General features: G+C 41.3%; 1 protein-coding gene across 10 annotated transcripts in view; it reads right to left on the bottom strand.

Moving 5' to 3' along the window:
* GLIS1 (GLIS family zinc finger 1) overlaps positions 1 to 20305 on the bottom strand; it is a 192659-nt gene that overhangs the window by 15945 nt on the left and 156409 nt on the right. For 8 of the 10 annotated variants that reach the window (XM_080603256.1, XM_080603260.1, XM_080603257.1 and 5 more), the window contains 3 exons: positions 19674 to 19784; positions 16370 to 16502; positions 9826 to 9976 (listed from right to left, as the gene is read on the bottom strand). In XM_080603256.1, the coding sequence (XP_080459382.1) occupies positions 9826 to 9976; positions 16370 to 16502; positions 19674 to 19784 (395 nt within the window). The remainder of the gene's footprint in view (positions 1 to 9825; positions 9977 to 16369; positions 16503 to 19673; positions 19785 to 20305) is intronic. The other 2 variants (XM_080603259.1, XM_080603258.1) reach the window with 2 other exon arrangements.

The following is a 20305-nucleotide window of genomic DNA, read 5'->3' as shown; positions in this document are numbered from 1 at the left end:
TACAGATTGCTTGCACTGCTGATACAGTGTACCCTGTCTTATTAGGATGCCTGATGATGTTTTCATTATCTCAAATAACAAATTAACACACTGCAAAGCTTTTATTACTCCATTATCAGAAACCATATGTCCCTTATGTGAAGAAAAAAGAAAAAAAAACAGAAAAAAAAACACTTTGTTGAATGTAATACATGGAGCAGGTAGGAAAGCTTTTTCACCTGAAGACTTACAGTGGTGCAGTGGAGGAGCCAGCCTCCTCTCCACCCTGCCCAAGATAAAGGAGCAACAGGGCATTCACCACAGGGAGAGGCAGGTTAGTTTAAAACAAAAGGAACATTTTGCTCACACAGCATGCCTTGGCCTGTGGCATTCATAGCCACAGGAAGTCACAGACTCAAACAGTCTAGCTATTTTTTTTTAAAATGGACTGAATAATTTAATGGCCAAAACCAACATTTCCATGCTAGACAAGGGGTAATCAAATCTTGTGCTTCAGGATGTAAACTGATCGCCCAAAAAGTCAGAGAGGAATTCTCACTCTTCACTCATCACACAACTTCATATGATTGACCAGGTATTGTGGGTTTTTTCAAATTCCCTTTGAAGCACCATGTGTAGGATGGCGCTGAAGACATAATACTAGTCTTGAGGGACTTATGATTTCAGGTGGAATTGCAAAGCTAATGCGCTCTTCTCCTGAGGATGCATCACTAAGCAATTAAGTAAAAGGACTAATCAGAAAAATCGTGGTTTTGTAATTCTGTCATCCCCACAACTGACAGAACACTATTGGAAGAACTGATCCTAAGTGGATAACATACTTTGATACTATGATACTGCACGCATTTCTGCACCTTGCTAAACACAGTTGTAAAATACCTGGTTCATGGCCCTTCCTAAGGTAAGCTCTTGAAGTCAGATGGGATACTACCCATGAAGAGCCACTACACCACGTGTTGGACACAGACAATGAGCCAGTTCCTCCCCTGTACTGCAAAGCCACTCATACCAGTAGAAACTCACAGAAATCTGGATCTTAACAGAAGGATTTTTTTAAATTAAAAGTCCAGCCACAAAAGATACTACTCTGTCTTCTCTCATTTTATAAAGTGCATACCTTTAAGAATCTCAAACTGAAATCCCAGACTTTTATGTAATTTTTCTTGTGATTGTGTTTTCACGTTACATATTTTTGATTGTAAAAGTTAAGATTAAATTATAAGAAAGACGTATGTGAAGAAACTATCCAGGAATGCCATGAGTTAGCAATGATCTCCACAAGATCTCAATCTCGCCTAAGAGGCTACAAGTGCCGTTATCTTACTTTAGAATCATTTATCCTGCTTCCTGGGTTGGTTTCCACAAGTACGTGGTGGTGCATAAGAATTTGTGCATTTTCACAATTCACACCAGATGTTTTGTTTCAATATTCTTGTAAAATACAGAACCAAAAATAAATACATATTGACACTGATTTTTCTGTCAAGATGGTAATGTACGGTTTCCATATTCATCTATACTACTTGGTTGGAGTTAGAAATAGTTTTATACTTTGCTTTAGCCACTCTGTTCAATAGCTGTTCCTGGACAAATTAACAGAGTAACAAATTGTAAAGCCAGATTTAGAGAAGTTTTAAGAGGAGTTTTTTCATCATCTAGTTAATCATGTCTTGACTGCCAAAAACCACACACAGTACACTTATATGGCAAATATTTAAATTGAAAATTGAAAAATAATGAAAATAAATTCAAACTAAGATTCTTCAATAATAATTGAGAATGAAACCTAACCACAAAAGAGAAATATCTAAGATAGGGATGTTTCCAATATGAAAACTGTCATTTCTTTTTTTTTTCTTTTTTCCTTTTTATGATGTGATGGCTTGATTGGCAGATTCCTAAGCTAGATGAAGAACCTCAACCCATGTCCCATTGAGTTCAGTGGAAACAGGACCAAATCCAGACTGAAAAACATCTGTCCTTTATCTCAAGTAAGTTTTTATATATTTTGGGTTTTAAGACCATACCGTAATACAGTTCTCATGTATACCATATTGACACATAACACAATCTAGACTTTGAGAATTATTTTTAACTCACGTTACTATGAAGAAAAGTATATAATAAGCACCAATGTGAGAAGCACAAAGCGAAGAAGCACCATGATTTAGCGTGACTTGTACAGCATTGCAGTTAGTTGCAAAACCTGAGGTGTTTCCATGAAACCAGGTTGTACCATAAAATCCAGCACGCCAACCCTTTCATTCATAAATTCACTCCCCCTAGCCTCACAGTTACTTATATTATGAGAAAGTCCAATGAAGTTCCAGGACCAGGAGATTATTTTTTTTTTAATGAAAAAAAAAGAAAAGTTAACACTGATTTTCATCTCTTCCCATAATATTAAAAATGATGTGTAAAGCTCTGCTAATCTGGTCTCTGGATAGCGCCCAATCTGTTGCCACGTGTTTCTGTTCTGGGTCTTGCCCTACGGGAATTTCTGTCAGCACATGCTCAGGAAACAGTTATACCGTTCCCTTTTTTTTTCTCTATTTTTTTTAAAGACAGACTCTATCTGAAGTTTGGTGAACCTTTGCACTAATCACTGCCAGGTGCCTCTGGCTAGGTTTCTGGAATGCAAGGAATCTTTTCTTTCTCTCTTTCTTTCTTCCTTTCTTCTCTTCCCCCCTCTCCCTGATATATTATAAATCGTTCATCGAAGAGCACCTTGCTGGGCATCATTGCATTTTATTATCCTTTTCTATAAACAGCAAGCAAACAAGTTATTGGGCTGTTTGATACTCAGTCTCTGCTCTGTGACTGCAAGATATGACACCGTATTTTTGGTTTTGCTTGCTTGCTCTGGTTGTGGCTGGCTTGAGAGGTGCCTGCTGGTCAGAGCCTTGGACTATTCCTGGCTCTGCTAGTAGTGCAGCGTGTGAAATACCTCCATGCGTAGCACCTTTAAAGCAGGACTAAGGAAATGTCAGCCTCTTCCTAGCTTCTAGGTAAGTACAAACTACTCTTTTTAATTCAGAATACTGCTTTGGATTGCTTTAATCCAGTGCTGCATCTTCACTGAGCAGTGCCAACAAGTGAGTGTACAAGCGCACTCAGAGGGGTTTCATAAGCATCATGGAGAACACTATCCAAAGAAGCTTTTAATATGACTTGAGAGTCTTAGGTCATTTAATTGCTTTAGAATAGTAATACCAATCAACAGTGATATGCAAACAGCTTCTGGATGAAAATTACACAGGAGCCAGAGGAGTCCTCTCTTGGTACACTCAAAGGCCTTCTGCAGGGACCTTCTCTTCAGCTACAGTTACTGAAACACTTGCAATCCGTTCTAACAAATACACACAAGTCTCATAGTTGGGCATAAAACATAACTCACTATTTTGTAACTCATTTCATTACCTACACAAAAGGACTCACATATACATAAACATAGGCTTTTCTATGTTAAAGTAATATCTTTACAATTGTTCTTACTGGATATGCAATTTCTGCAGAGCAGTTAGATCTTGGTGATCGTTATTGGAACTATGCCAAACTAAAATACATTTTATTTTTAAGGGTTCATTCAATAATTTTCCTTGAAAAGAAACTGATGAATCACGACAGTGGAAGGCACTATAACAGAAACTTGAAATCTTATTCTTTCTAACAATCTAGCAGGAAAATGTTACCAAAGTAAACGTAAAAAAATTAAAAAAATCATTTTTAATGTGCTCAAAGAAATATCAAAACAGATTTAGATAAAGAACACTGCCTTAGGTTCAAGTGATTGCCAGGAAGCCAATTACTAAGACATGCAATCAAACACAGATACTGTCTACACTATATTATCTGACATGTACTGCACGCTTGACTGATCTGTCTTATTTTAGTCATTTAAGGTCATTATTCTCTGGCAAGTGTGCAGCAAGATGCTTCCAGGTGTAGGCAGATTCTTCACAGGTAGCTGACACCTGCTTTCCTCAAGTTTACAGCCAAAAAGGCACTACACCAAATAGGGGGAGATGTTAAGATAACGTAACAAGTTGTTGTATCATGACAAATTATTGTGCTTGGTGTATATAGCTTACATCTAACTGCAGAAGTTCTGCTTAGACAACAAAACAAAATGAAAAGGGAACTAAGAAAAAAAAAACAGCTTTACATATGTTAAGCACACAATTTACCTACAGATAAAACCAGTAATGGCTAAGATCATTTACATAATGCAGAAGAGCTGTGGTTGAATCCATTTTAAATGCTTCCTGATTTACTCTGATCAACTCTTTTAAACTCCCTCCTTCTCCTGTGCCTTTCTCTTACTCTAAGCTAGTTTTGCTTACAGTGTCTCTTCTGGGCAGTCACCAAGTTGGGGTCTTATCAATGTTTATGAATGCCTGAAGGGAGGGTGCAACAAGATGGAGCCAGGCTCTCCTCAGTGGTGCCCAGTGCCAGCACAAGGGGCAATGGGCACAAACTGGAACCCAAGAGGTTCTCTCTGACCATCAGGCAGCTCTTCTGTGCTGTGTGGGTGACAGAGCCAGAAGAACTCCTCTTTGAAGATCTTCCAAAAGTTGCCTGGACGTGGGCCTGGGCCCCCTGCTCTGGGTGGCCTTGCTTAAGCAGAGGTTGGACCAGAGGACCCAGAGGTCCCTTCTGACCTCAGCCACTCTGTGACTCTGTGATCATAGCGCTCCCTTTTTTAGGCTCTCTAATGAATGGCAATCCAGCTCTATTAGAAACATAAATGAAGTACATGTCCACCTATTTCTGCTGATGGCCAAACAATATTTTACCCAATGATCAAACACTAAGTTATTCTTAACTGTGTATCATTGAAGTAAGCCTAAACTAATGCTAATTTTGCTTTATGGGGGAAAAAAACTGTATAAGCCTATCTGGACATGATTATAAATTAATTCTGATCACATTTTCTACAATGAGATAAATGACTTGGGATTTGCAACCAGATGCTTTTAATTACTGATTTTCTTTGTTACATGAACCTCAGCTCCGCACCTGTACATTGTTCTTTCTTTGTACAGATGTACTGATGCCCCTTTTGCGTGCTCAGGTCCATAACACTGAGATAAATTATGATGGGTTCTTGGCTTCCTCCATTGAAAATGTTTTCAGCTGTCAGGGATATCTGTTTCTTGTTATTGGTTTTAGTGCTTTTGAAAGAAAGTCTAAAACACTGACTTGTGTATTCTATTATAAATGAAGAGTATTCTCCAGTGGAATTCACAATGAATGAATGATGCATCTCCCTGGTCCTAAGAACTGTTTTAAAACTGTGTAGGTATTTAGTTCTCCAGAGTACTTCTTGAGAGTAAAAGTTTGTTTCCTACAAAGATTCTACCAATGCAAGATCTGGCTTACACCCTTCTTAATAAGTATAACATGATAGTAATACAAACAAAAACCTAACGCACAGGATTTTATCCTGCGTATTTTTTTCAACCTTAAAAATATCAGGAATTTCAAATCTGGTGTTCCCTTGTTGAGCAAAAAGGGAGGCTCTGTGTACCTTGTTTTACTTGAAGTAGAGGGAAATGAAGGACTAACTTTTAACAGAGATCTCTTTACAGCGAAGTATTTCTGTGGTATTTGAATTAACAGGTGCTAACAAGCAAGCAAACAAAAATTCTGATGTTTAAGCAGCCTGATTAAAATGTCTCTTTTCATTTGATTGCTCTTAAGTCCTGTTTCTTGTGATTTTGTATGGGTAAGTGGCTCTTCAGGGAGGTCTGAAGCATGGTTTGAACTGGTTGCAGTTAGCTGGTGAGAAGCCTGGTCAAAAGAGAGTTCTGTAAACCCTTTACTCTAACCTTGATGACTTAATCCTCGATATTAAAGACTCACCATAATTATAAGACTGGATTCAGAGTTCTCATTAATCATCACCTATGGACATCATAGATGTCTTAATCTCACGTGTTCTTCATTTACTGTTGTGTTTACAGAGCAGAAATGACCTAAATTGCCACAGGAGGATATAAAAAATAGTTTTGCTTTCCTTTCCCTTGGAGACACATCACCTTCTTGGTGAAGTTATTATTTGTCAGTCCCCCCAGCTTCTTTTGAGAACATAAGTGCTGTTTGTTATGAGCAGCACGAGTGACTGAGGGCCTCACAGTCACTTATAGAGGGACTGTGTTCAGATCCTACAAAGTGACCTTGTTCGGTCATTAAGCTGAATTGGTGCAAATCCCTTACTTTGCGCCACCACTTAAACTCATTTAACTTTAGTCAGATCAGTTTCATTTAAACCGATAATTTATCACACTAAACATTTTAAACTGGAACTTAGAGAACTGGTCTACAAATACAACTAAGTACATTTTTAGATGACTTAGATAATACCAGCTAAAAAAATAGCAGAGAGAAAGCCAAGTGCAACATCCACCTAAGATGTAATACTAAAAGCTGTGCTTCCATCTTCATACTGCTACAAATCAAAATGGAGTACTTTTGCAATGGACAAAATGAAACCAAATTAGACATTGTACATGGCATATGCTACAAGACATGCTAAAATAACATTTTGCTACCTGAAGTAAAAAATAAATATACATTTAAACTCGGATCATGACAAGCACACTTTCTAGATGCCAAAGTATTTCTCAGTCACACACTTTTAGTTTAATTAATATCAATATAAGTTAAAGTAAATTATTTGGTCTAGCGTATACTTCATACCAGAATTTGAAAAAATATTCTCTGTATTGTATAACGCCAGTATAAATACATTTGGTAATGAAGTCAGATTTTGTTAGAACATTTTCAAGTGAATTAGATAATTTTGTCAAACTATTTAAATGTCCTAGTAAACCATTTGGGAAAATTGACTGCTGCACTTGGTATTGACTTTGGCAAAGGATGGTATGGCATAGGGCTTTTTTTTTTTATTTTCAAAAAAAAAAGCTTTAAATCAAATTCTGAATCTTCTGTTGAACTTGAGTAGACTATTTGTACTCTGCCTCGTGTAGTTTTTGGCATCTTGCATATTTGATGACTCAGTAATTAGATTTCTTGATAATAATCATTTAGTTCATTCCACAGACTTATGCAATCCAGTCTTGTCATCGTACTGATTCACAGTATAGAAATTCTTTGCATTTACTTAAACATGAATGCTGAGACAGCTGACAAATGAGGCAAAACATTATATGTGTGCCAGCCAGCTAGAGCAGTTCACATGAAGAAAGGTAGTGTTAGGAGTTTCTTTCCTATTGTGACCCATGTGTATTTTGTATGAGTAATGGCATGCTGCTACGAACTGGTAAAGGGGTGACAGGTCTAGAATTCAGTGGTTCCAGGTATTAGATTATTAAGTGATTTTTCCTAGTTAAATGAATGAATGCTTTACACAAAACTGTGCTAAATGAAATTCAAAGACTGTTAGTTCACACTAAGCTTTCTGTATTTGCAATTAAAATGCCACGGATGGGCTTTATTTCAGCAGTCCTTAATAATGTAAGTATAAACAGTTAAAATACAGAAGGAAGATCTGGAGCTGGGTGTGACAATACTGAATGCGTATTATTTGAGTTTAGAAAATGGTATTTGAGATCCTGAAAAATTCCAAATCATTATGTCATGAAACTAGATAGCCTGTTTTAAAATAACCATTAAAAAATACATTCCCTTCTCTATTTCCTGATGTTTGGTTCATGGATAGAAATCTGTTATAATCCCAGGCTTACATTTTGTCATAGGATATTAACTATGGTGTTTCCACGAAGACTTTGCATTACTTAAGTATGTAAGCACTGAGATAATGCATCAGCACTGTCGTCTCCTCTGAGAAAGAATACTAATTCCACTAGAACTGAAAACAGCAGTGACCATTCTGATGTAAGCTTTAGCCTAAGCAAATGATCACAACGTCTGGAGAAGGAGCCGGTGAGAAGCTCAGCTCACTCAGCACAGGGAGTGCTGAAGAGAAGTGCCGTTCTCTGGTGGGGAGACACAAGGGGCAGGATGGAGAATTTATCTGGGAGCTTCCGACTCCTCAAATTGGAAAGTTGACTGCTGCCCTCATTCTGGTCAGATCTTTGATTTCATTTCTTATTAACAGTACCAAGATGTAAAGTGCTTTGGAAACAAATCTACCTCACTGACCACCAGTTAAATCCCTCCTATAGTGTACCTTTAGTCTGTTTCATTCTCGGTAGGTCTTTTGTGCCTTAACGCCCCTAGGAAGCCTATCCTACAACCACCTGAAGGAAGAAACAGCTGAGCACTGCACTGGGGAGCAGAGAGCAAAGAACCCTACTCCCCTGGGCTCAACTTGTCCCATGCTGCAGGGAAAGAATAGCTTGTGGATTACCTTCATTTTTGGCTCTCATCTCCATTCCTCCTGTTTGCACTCACTGCCTTCTCTGCTACAGAAAACCTCACATTTACCTGGCGCAACCTCCACCTAAATCCTCGTGCCCAGTGCCTCTTGTTGGCCATGTCTCTGCCATGGGCATGAGTCTGTCAACAGGAAATAAAAGGTCAGGAATGTGGGTGGCAGGGCAGGGGGGAGAGGGACTGGGCACAGACATCTTATGCAAGCTTTTCAGTAATTTAGGGACGAAGTCTACTCCTATGATGGGCAGATATGCATTGTATGGTGGGGAGGCACTTGTTACTGGCACAGGTCAGAAGAGGTGGCTGAGGGAGGAACAGGGTATAGAAGCTAAGCTTTCTACAGCATTCATTCCCCAATTCAGAAAAAAAAGGCAGTAGCTTGTTCCTAATTGAATTTCCTCAGTCAGACAGTTCTCCAACTATTCCAGGTGTATTTTCCTTGTTGCGCTCTTTCCATGCACCTGTCTTTCTGTCTGTTGCTTAAAGAGTACAATTAAAACTTCCTGGACTTTCCTTTCCCCATATAAAAGAAGGGATGGGTCAGTCACTGACAAAGAAAAAATCTACATTCACTCGCTGGCTTTGCTGAAGAACCCCAACATATTATTAGGCAAAGGTCTCTTTTCTCTCTGTATCTTAAGTTCCTACCAGAAAAGCAAAATCAGAGTACCCTCCCTGTCCAAAGCACTGGGAAGAAAAAAAAAACAAGTTTGATGTGTGATTTGCATGAGTGCAGGCACCAAGAGTGTAGCAGAAAGATGAGCTGAATTTTGTGGCTTACAGAGATTCTTTGCTGTTGAGATGCTTTGAGATCCTTGAACAAATGGTATTATAGGAATATCACATAATGTAGCGATGCAATACAATCTATACTGTAGCAATGCAATCTCTGCAATCATTGTGATAATATCCCCTTCCCTGATTAGGATCTTACTGGTCAATGCTTACAGCTGAAAAACGTATTACCAAAAATCTCAACAGAGAGCAAGGAAGTGAGAAAACTTGCCATTTTGACACAAACTAAGTCTTACAAAGGCAAATACTGCCTTATTCCCGAGTGAGTCATAGTTTGGATTTTATCCTTTGAGAATTTTTTCATCTTAGCTAAGAAAAGTTCTCTGCACTTATCCAAATCTACAAGTCATTGAGGAAGAATTTAAAAAATTAAATGCAATTGCACTCTGTGAAGAAAAAAAATCCCAATGTATTTTGTGGAAGACAAAGACAGGGCTGTAATGTCAAATTTTTAGTAATATCAAAGCTTGCCCTGCTTTGCGCAGTGGATGGATGAGATGAACTTTTGAGGTCCCTTCCAAATTAAATTACTCTATGATTCTAAAACAAACGGAATTGCTTAGTTTGAGTCAGTGTTTTTCATTCAAACAGCATTCATGCAAACCAAGATAAACAATTAATCATTCACTATCATGCCAGACAGAGGCCAAGCATGTTTCACACACATACCCTTCCCTGGCACTTTCCAACGGTGACTGATGGTGATGTGGACTGGAGAGGGTGGAGTCAAGAGGATGGTGTCTTGAAGGGATGTCGTGAGGAGGTGGCAATATACCTGGTGAGGGACCATTATGGTTAGCACTGGGACCACTGTACATGCCTGTGAACAAACAAACATCATTTTGCAACATAAAATAAGGAAAGGAGCATCCAAGTAACCTGACAGTCCCTGACTCCTTCCCTGTCCCCCAGCCCACCCCGATACACACGCGGAGCAGCACATCTCTGCTGGGGCAGTCCTACTGCCAGGGGGTTGCCTACCCAGACACCCGGCGTGATAGTTAATACCCATATTTGCCATGGCACTCGAACTGTATCAAGGCATTTTGACATGTGTGTCTCCCCTCCAACGCTCTCAGATGGTCCTGTGACTGGAGACGTGTACGCACTCCCCCCAGCAGCCCGTGGGACCTGGCAGGACTCTCACCCTGCCTTCTCCGTTCTTCTGAGGGAGCACTTGCAGCGCTCAGCTGCTGGCAGCACGTTGGAGCTCATACTGGCAGCAGAGTGGTACGTGGTACCTTAATTAGACACTCAATTCAGAGTACTGTGTTTGTGTGAGGGGGAGCAGGATCTAGATTTTTTTTCACTGTTCATTTCAATTTTTAATTTGACTTTCAATTTGTATAGTACTGGACATCCCAGACCACTAAAAAATATCACATATTGATATGAGTGAAACCTCAATAAATTAAATGCAAAGAGGAATGAGAAGAAATTTTCAATGAGACAACGAAATCAACAAGTTTAGTAGTAGATAGATTATTATTTCCAGTTTTTAGGACTCTGGCTACTCTTCAGTTCCATAGCAGTCAGGCACCGATAGCCAAATGCCTATCATGTCTTCAAGCACGTGCTTCGTTGAGGAAGCTTTGACAGCTGGATTAAGATCCTGGGATAACGGATTTTTTTTCTTACAATGTCCCTTCTAAAGAGTAAGCCATGTACTAGCCAAATCTAGGCTATCTCGGGGTCAGGCCCCTGACTCCAGCTCTTGGCACAAAGGCTGCCCCGAGGGCGGGCTCTGTAAGGAGGGAAGCTGCAGAACTGCTTGCTGCCTGGTGTTCTAGATGCTGTTTGCTCATGCCACCCTATGGCAGGGGGAAAAAAGGCCTGGCTCCTCTAAGTGCAGTTCTTGGAAAAACCTGGTCTTCTTTTCTCTGCTTCCCTGCCTGTCTCCCCCCTTCTGCATTTACCTACAATACATCTCCCAGAGTTTTGGCCCACCAGGGCATGTACATGGACTAGGGCAGCCACTGACATTGTACTGTGAAAGTTGTGGGGGGCAGATGAGGTTTTCCAGCTCCCACACTGCCCAGCTACAACCCAGCAGTCCCCATGCATCCTCTGAGGGCTAGATTCTTTGCCTTCTTTCCTTCTGCAGCATTCACCTTTCCTCCCCTGCTCAGTGTGCGAGAGTTACACACCGAGGAAAAGGGAGCTGTGTGTCAGCCGTGCTTTGCCGTGTCCCGCACCACTGGCAGGGTTCGGGATGGCACTCATCCCAGCACCTCTCAGGGACATGTAACGGGCAGAAAGCAACAGGAAAAGCTGAGGCCGGGTGGAACGTGTGACAGCCCTCCGGGTGGGTAAGCAACGGCTGAACGTCAGCATCTGTTTCTTTGTGACTGAAGAGTTAGAACCACTAGGGCACGATTCCAGCCACCTTTGTCAGGGACTTCAGATGAGTCAAAAACCTCTCATGAACAATGAGTCCTCGGCTGTTGACAGATCTAAAAGAATGAAAATGAACCACATCATCTCTGTCTCCCACTAGACAGAACATTTGTCAACCAGCCAGTGAAAACAACTTGCTCTCTGCACCGAAAGCCAGACAGAAGGGGTTTTAAGAAGTCAGATGTTCCCAGGTGATGCGAGGATTTATTTGCCAAAGCCTCTTCTGATAACAGTAAGTCAGTAGCTAGGATGCTACATTTTGAGAACACTGTTATTCTGCTGGTGACTTCAGTCCATTTTATACTATAATCGATTCCACTTGCCACAGACCCTTCTTGTTCACACATTCGTTCTCAGGCTTGGCAGACGAGCCAAACACCCATTTGACTTTGATTGTGCTGTGTCATTTCACACTTGAGCTGTATTTCCACACGCAGCTCAGGTATACTGGCAGCACAGCCTGGAGGAAACTGCTGAATCTAAGAAGGGAGATTTGTGCTCTCTGTCAGACTTAGATAGCCTTAATGGCCCCTTGGTGATAGCTCACCCAAAAAGTAAAAAAACTCACAGAAGAGAGTTCTAATAGCGTAGCAGCCAGTAAACACATTCATTTTTTTTGTCTTACAATCCCACCCCTGAACAGTTCATGAATGTTTCAGAGGTCTCCTCTGGGCTCTTCCTTACTGCCCCAGCTGCCAAGGATAGTTTCAATTCTTTGTTTGAGGTGGATGAAGAAGACAGAGTACCAGAGTACCTGATTCTCAGCTACTGCTCAGGTATTACTTTTACAAGAACAAGAAAATCACAGTCAGCACGCCCCTCTAGAGAGGCAAGAAAACATTAATAAGAACACCCCACACATCCTTATGTCCAAGAGCTGTGTCCTGCACGATCCCATGCACTCAAACCCACCCCATTAGAAAAGAAAATGAAACCAGAATTGCTGCCACTATCAGTTTCTGAGAGTTTTTTTTTCACACTTTGCCAGGACCAGTACGCAGAGGAATTTACCCAGCTGTGGAACAACTTGGGCAGACACCCACTGCCCACGCTAGCCTTGGAGCTCCTCTCCCATTTAAAGCAGGGCTTCTTCCATCTATCCCGAGTTCATCCGTGTTTTCACTTACTGATTACACCTTCTCTGGAAAGGTCCCCTGCTTGGAGCATGTGTGCTGAGGTTTGTGGGGTTAGTTCACCAGTGAGCTTTCCTTTTCCTACATCTTTATTCACCACAACGCCTTCGCTCCTGCTGGGTTGGACACGTGGCATCTCTTGTCCTCACGTCCCCCCGGCCCTCCTGCCACACCGCAGCGTGTGCTGCCTCACCCCAGACGCCGCTGGTTGCCCTCGCACTGACAGCCCGGCCCCGCAGCACCGCTAGATCGGCAGCCCACCGCAACCTCAGCCGAAGCACGTCGGGATAAAGCCAGCTGTCCCCGTCTCCTCCGTGACGCTTTGACAAATGTGGCGCTACACGTGCGCTGGCGGCTGCCAAGCAGCATGTGGTCCAGCTGAGCCCTGCCTGCCGCTCCCGCGGGGGGAACGCTCATTTTGGGTGCCACTCTCTGGTATCCAGCTGCCAGGATTCATGAAACTCATCAGAACGCAATTATCTCTGGGGCGTTTGTCAAATGTGGTTGAGCTTGGCTAACGGATTAAAAAAAAAAATACTGTGGGGAAGGGGACTGACACACATGTGGACAGCGGTGAGCAGAACGATTACGTAAGTCTCGCTTCCGAAGGAAATGAGACTAGGCCCAGAGCCCCGATGTGCACAACGCTGGGCCAGGGAGAGGAAAAAGGGAGCTGCGAGGCTGCTCTGGCACCAGACACGGCGCCGTGCGCTCCTGAGCCTGGCGATGAAGCTCTGAGAATGCACAGCCTTCTGCTTGGAGCGGGCCATGTCCGCCCCTTAAGCTTCTGGCTAGTGAGAAAGCCAAAAGACGAGCCAACATAGGCCAAGCATCGCCCCCCTATTGTTCACTTGCTTTGCTTGCTGAGGGCGTCTGCCTGTAATTAGGAGTACTTCCAAGGCCATGTGGCACAAGCAATGGAAGATGGGATTTACTATGAGATTCCATGTGAGTCTGCAGTGAGACATTATTCACTTCTGTTGAGTCACTAAGGGCCAAATTGAACTTATTTTAAATTAAGTTCAAAACAAGGGCACTCCGACAGAATATTAACTTTACTTCCTTCAGAGGGACAGACCCTTCTCTGCCCATGGGCGCTGTGCTGGGCGTACCACGCTAGGCACTACACAGGCCATGAGCCATTTAGTCTGCTACTGGAACTCATTTTGGTTGTCAAGTTTCAGTGTGTGTATTTCCAGAATTAAAACACTCAAAATTTGGAGCTGTTGCTGTCACTCTGATCCCATGACTGGGTGTGAAGCCCAGCAACAACAATGCTTTTAGAAGGAAATAATGGCAGTGGCAGTTTATCAGAAAAGAATGAGAGTGAACTGCCTTGTTCAGAGAAGCAAGAGGTACCTGCTGACACGATGGTGGGTAAGTCCTTCCCACTGCCAATCCCTAACAGTAAGGAAGAGTCTTTTGACGTCAGAGAAATGCTGCATTTCCTTTGCTGCAGGCACTCCCTTTGCCTGAGAAACCAGGTGCCTCTACAATGAAAGAAGTCAAGGAGGAAGAGCAGTTGCTATTCCAGCCTCACTCAGTATCATTTTCAATAGTTCCAAAAATTTCTCTTCTTTTCCAGCTTCTTTTCCCTTTTTTTCAGCAGGGAGCTATGATATTCTTAGTACCTGAAGTCACACGGAAGCCTTTGGAGCTGTTATAAATGACTGCTCCTGCAAGCGCAACCCAGTCCAGGACTGTGCATCTTGGGCCTCTTCACGCATTGACCACCTCAGCTTGTAAATATAAGTCGTCAATCAATAATTTAAATGGCTTGGCCTTTAACCTTAACATCTGTTGCCAAAATAGTACTCTGAGCATCTGTGACTAGCAGCATTTTTTTTCAGCTTTACACCAGGAGAGACCAGAAAAAAATAACAAAACAGGCATGCCCAGAGAAGATGTCCGCATGGGATTACCTGAATGGAGATAACTTCCTTTGCAGGGAGAGTGAGAGAAACTCTTGGGCACTGCTAGACTTGCATGTGAGCAGCCATGAAGCAACTTACAAGGAAGGTAAAAGAAGATCTAAGCAAACAATGGGCTCCTCTGACTGCAAAATATTCTTTTCCTCACTGTCTTACCCAGTCCTAAGCACAAACCTGCTTTGAAGTTTGACACAAGGGACGGGAGTTTTTTACATATTTCATTTTTCTATGATTGGCTTTCATCCCTGACATATTTAAAATGTGCTTTAACTTGGAGAAAGACAAAACTGAAACTCTCCAGGAATCCAAGTGATCCCTAAAGCCCAGAGCTCTGCACATTAATAATGTGGTTTCTTTGGAGAAAAAAAAAAAAAAAAAAAAGAAAAGCTCAAACCATGAACACTTTCATATTTTCAAGTGGCATTAAGAGACCATCATATACAGTATTCATCCATACATATCCTATATACAGTATTACAGCTGCTTTGTCCAGAAATATTACCTCTGCTTATGTGAAAGAGCATGCAAACTATAGGTGGCAGCAGGAATGTCCTTATGCTTTAAATCTGTAAGGATCAGCACTTTAGCTTATTTGCTGTAAATAATGATAGAGGAACAGTTTTGCCTATGGAATTACACCACACATAATATGAAGTAACCTCTGTTTCACTGTAAAATAGTGATTTATTTTCCCTGACACTTTTTCATACTGTGCATGTGATGGGGTCTCTTATAGGGTGACCTGATGGAAGTATCAGGAAAGATTTACTGTTTTTTACAACAACCCCGTGACAGATTGATACAATCAGCAAAGAAATTATTGGAGAAAGCCAGTATTATTGATAGACTAAACCTTTAATTTCAGAAGAGGTTCTCAGAACTAACACTGTGAGGTCAGGGCTGGTCCATTTATCTGTGAGCAGTAACTTTTTTCTTGTTTTATTGTGGCCACCTGAAATCTGAGGCTATTCCTGAGGTTATTAACTGCACCCCAATCCTCAGGGCAATGTCACTGGGCTTTCCTGTCCTGCCTGGAAGGGAGAGGCTGGACTGCCAAGGGTGGAGAGCAGAGGCCATGTGTTGCCCTCACACACCTCAGGAGTGCAGATGACAAAGCCAGAGAATTGAAGTAATCCCCCCAAGTCCCTCCAGCTTCTTGCCACTTTTTGAGGAGCCACATATAAACCGGGACTGCAGACTCCCCCGCTGCTGGAATGATGGGTCATTTCCCTTCCTACTCCGTCCTGCTCACCAGGTACATTCCAATGTTTTAGTGCAACTTAAACTAGAAAGGGGAATAGGAGGTGTCAAACAGGATGATTTTGTTGCTGCTGTTTTTAACATTTAGTGTGAGGAAAAAAGGATGAAATTCTTGCCTAGGTAATTGTAGTTATTTAGTACTTTGCTCTTACAAAACAAAAGAGCACCAGCTCATCCCTTGGTGCAGGTGAACGAGCATCTGGCATTCTTGTTTTCTAATCCCAGTTTACCTTTGGTTTTCTCTAAGTCTCAAGAGGAACAAGCTAGGGTTTATCTGGAAAGCTTGAACTGAGCTACTAAATCAATTTAAAACAGATTCATTTGGCCCTAAGCTAAAATGTTTTATGAATGATCTTAGCAAAGAACTCACAAAATTATTTCACTTTATTTGTTGTTTTTTTTTCTAACCTCTTCCATAGTGGCAAATCAGACGCACAATATTTTCTGTTATTATATTCACATTAGCATGATACTTATTAGAAATATTCTTACCTGTAATTAAATCATGATGACCTACAGATCGACCACATTTCCCATCCAAAATGTGTTGTGAAGATGTGTGGAGCTGTTGTATAGCTAAGCATTCACTTAGTACATCCTGTTCGATATCAGTACATGAATTTAGCTACAAGAGGAAGATAAAACAAACATTTTATTTCAAAGTAAACCAAATGACTTCTAATTAATTTCATATGTCTCTTTGCTTAAAGATTATGTACACAAGGAAGGAGCAAAATCACATTCTTAGCAACTTGGTGTGATTTAGGATATATCTATTACTTGGCATTTCTTATTAGAGATAATTTGGGTTTTCTTAAGCACACAAGTTAAGTGTGCTAATCTTAAATCAAGAGTAGTTTGTTCCAGAAAATAATGTACCCTGGGTTTCTTCAAACCTTCCACAGTAGTTTAACTGCACATTTTCAGGCTTTCTGTAGTTTCTTGGGTTCTGTGGCAAAAGGATTGCATGACGTTCTTACTGTAACACTTGGAAAGACATTTGATAGGGAAAGAAAAGTGTTTGTGCTTATCAGATTAGAACTGGTGGAATAATGTGCTGTCAGTAATGTGTACGAGGTATCACCAATATGTCAGCTGTTCTCCAAGTAAATTAAAGCTCTGGCAAAAATGTCTGAAGCAAACTCTTGAAAACCACAATGTCGATCATATTAAAAACAGCAGGAGAGGAGAATTAAGAAAGAAAAGCATTTCTAATTCTCTTTCAAACATGCTGACGTTGCCAAGCTTTTGTCATAATATAGAGCTCACATTACACACACAGCCATCATATTCTATAGCCATTAATAAATAGTTATTGTCTCTCTGTTTACAGTTTTGCATACCAATCTCCCCTGGGTTTGGTTATTCTAAATAAAAGATCCAGGCAAACCTATTCAGAATTCTGCTATACAGCCATTTGTTTGATCACGATAAACATCTAACATTTGGATCACAAAGTGCATCTGCAGCCAATTAAACTTAAACTACTACTAAATTAACAGCTAACTTTCTCATATTTTGTGCTTGTAAAGCTGTTCAGAACAACCAAATATTACCGCTGCAGTCATCTAAGCCATGTTCGTAATATTCAGGGTTCCTTTGATGTAAGTCTCAGCACAGGGCATTTTCTTTTGTATCAGAGATGGCAGATTTTGGTAGCATATCTCAACTGACAGATGCAGGCAGAGCATTTTTATTTCTTGGCTAAATCATTGCCACTCAGAACTCCTAGGAAGCTGATGCCAACAGGAAACTGCCTTTCCAGAGCTGTAACCAAAATTGAGCAAGTGAGTGTGAACAGTGTTTTCCCTTTTTATCCTGTGTCTGAAGTCCAAAGTAGACTGTCACTGTTTCAGTAACAATGAGATTTACTTAGTTGTGAAAGGGTGGTGTGTGTGTGTTTTTTTTTTCCTGTAATATGCTTAAGTGAAATATTTATTATTTCTTTATGAATCAGACTCAGTTTGGTCCCTGTTAAGAGAGCCTGATCAAAATACTCTTCCAATCTACTGCTTTCTCAGATGCCTTTTAGGTTAAAGGAAAAAAGACACAGGATCAAGTATTCATAAAGTTATCATGGGCAAATGAGACAGGAAATCCGAAGATGATTTCTAACCTCTGGAGGAGAGCAGATTCAGATTTGGTCTACGAAATAAGGTGTAGGAAGCAAGGAATTGACATTATTTTAAGATAGACTTGATAAGTCTATGGGAGGGTATGTATATACATGCAAAAAAACTCCTCAAGCTAGGAGATTACGAGATATGAAACCCTGGATATTTGATGTCCTGGTAAGTCCAAGTAGCTTGAGTTTGCAATGAGTGTGCAGAGCATTTGCCCTGCTGTATTCGTTCTGTGCTTAAGGCCTCCTGCTGCTTATCCAGGAAGTACTTTTTGTCCCTTAATGCAAAGTTTAGATTTAGGTCTTTTCCCCACCTTCCTCTGCAGAACTGGCAATTGGCCTCATCAGGTGTTGGGGTGTAATAATGGGGACTGCTCCTTTGTCCAGACGTAAAGGGTGCTAATGAGTTCCTGTATTCAGCCCTGTAGTTAGAGCTGAACAAATGATACCCATATCTGCTATTAGGAAAGAATTCCCTCCTTCCTTTCCCCAAGAAGTATGTCAGCAACCACTGGAAGGAAAGAGGTGGGCAGTTCTCTCCCTCAGAATACAGAGCATGGTTGCTTTCTGGGGTCATCTGAGAAATTCATATAACAAAATCTTCCTGTTGCAAAGATCTTGCTATTGCAAAAGATTTTGACACTACTAGTCTACCTCTTTCTGTGGCCAATTACGGTTACAGCTTTTTGTCTCTTACCCTCAGTAAGACCTAAAGGTTGCTTTACGGTATTGTTGAGAAGTGCTTTGTGACCTCTGGTGTGGGAGGCATGTGCACAGCACACTCTGAGGAACCTTCCAAGGCGAGAGCTGTAGTGAAACCGCATTACCCTATAAAACAAAGCTGGGCTGCAATCCTGGGCAGTCCTTTCCAGCCCTGCCCACCGACATAAAAGTTCTGACTGGATCTGAGGACACCGCTGCTGCTTGTTGGAACTAATTGTCATTGCTTGCTAAGCCGTGTATTCTCTGCCACTCCTGGGCCGCAAATATGCTTATGGTCTGTTCTGTCACAGCCCGCCTCTGTGGGGTCCCAATCATCTGTTTACAAACTGCGTGTACAAATGCGTAATAAACAAGTCTCTGATCCTGGGCTGGAGCCCATAAGCCTTCCCGTTCAATAATGAGTTCAGGATTCAGCCCATAGAAACCAAAATGCTTATTTGAATCTAACACTAGTGAAACACAACTAGCAGTCTGGGTTTGGAATGATTTATAAATGTGTTTAAAATACAGATGTGGTGGAAGAAGAGTGTTGGGGTTCATTCTGATCGATTACAAGCACGCCTTTTCTGACGTTTCCATAGTATGCTGGCTTAGTTTCACTTGAATTCAAGATAATCTGCTAGCATGTATTTACTAGCTGTTTGCAGAGACTCAATGCGTGAACATTTTATGCGAATGACAGCAAAATTTGGGCTTGTGAACAGGAAAGAAATGGTTGGGCAGAAAGAGTGGGACAAACTGAAACTACCAGGTGGTGGCCTTGGAAGTGCAAAACTATAAAGTGAACTGATTAGCAATAACGATTAAAATCCAACAGGGAAATGAGCACAATTTGAGTTTTCTTGCAGCAGTATCACAGAGGAACCCTGATTCGAAAATATATAAACTAAAGTTAAGTTAAAAAACTGTGGAGACCTGGAGATGTGTCACTTCTTGCCTGGTGAGTCTTACCTTCTTACGCACCTGTTGTTCTTTGGCTGAATGAGCTTTCACGTGCTTGCGCAGCGAGCTGGGGTCGGTGTAGCGTTTGGAGCAGCCAGGAATCTGACAGGCGTACGGTTTCTGTAAGTGTGAGGGAAGGGAAAAGATTTCATATTCCTGTGCATCTCTGCAATTGGCACACAGAGCCCTGAAGGACAGCCATTTCTATGCAACATGGCTTTAAGCCTGAGCTGCTTGCTCTGCTTGCCGTTTCCAGATCTACAAACTCGTCTGTGTACAAACGCCTGACACAGCGCAAACAGAAGAACAGCACCGATGGCTCTGACTTTGCGCTCCAGGCAAGTGCTGAGAGCATTTGACACATCTGTAATCCTGCACACTGGATATATTACTGAGCTGAATTAAATGCTAATGAGATGTAATTGGATGGGCTTTGAGAGCATTAAGTCTTCTAGCCTTAACAGTAGACTAAATGATCACGAGAACACCCAACAAAATTATAAATATAGAAGCTCTGGTTTCTAATTCTGGTTTACACAGTTTTTACAACAACTATGTTCCACATGCAGCAGAGTAAAACTTGTGGAATAGCACACATTTGGTTTCTTTCATACCCTTTTCCTGTTTTGAACAACGTCAAT

The sequence above is a fragment of the Anser brachyrhynchus genome, assembly GCF_964034855.1.
Source record: "Anser brachyrhynchus genome assembly, chromosome: 8".
In the NCBI taxonomy this organism is placed as follows: domain Eukaryota; kingdom Metazoa; phylum Chordata; class Aves; order Anseriformes; family Anatidae; genus Anser; species Anser brachyrhynchus.
Note: the sequence above shows the minus strand (reverse complement) of the source record. Positions and strands in the feature narration are given on the sequence as shown.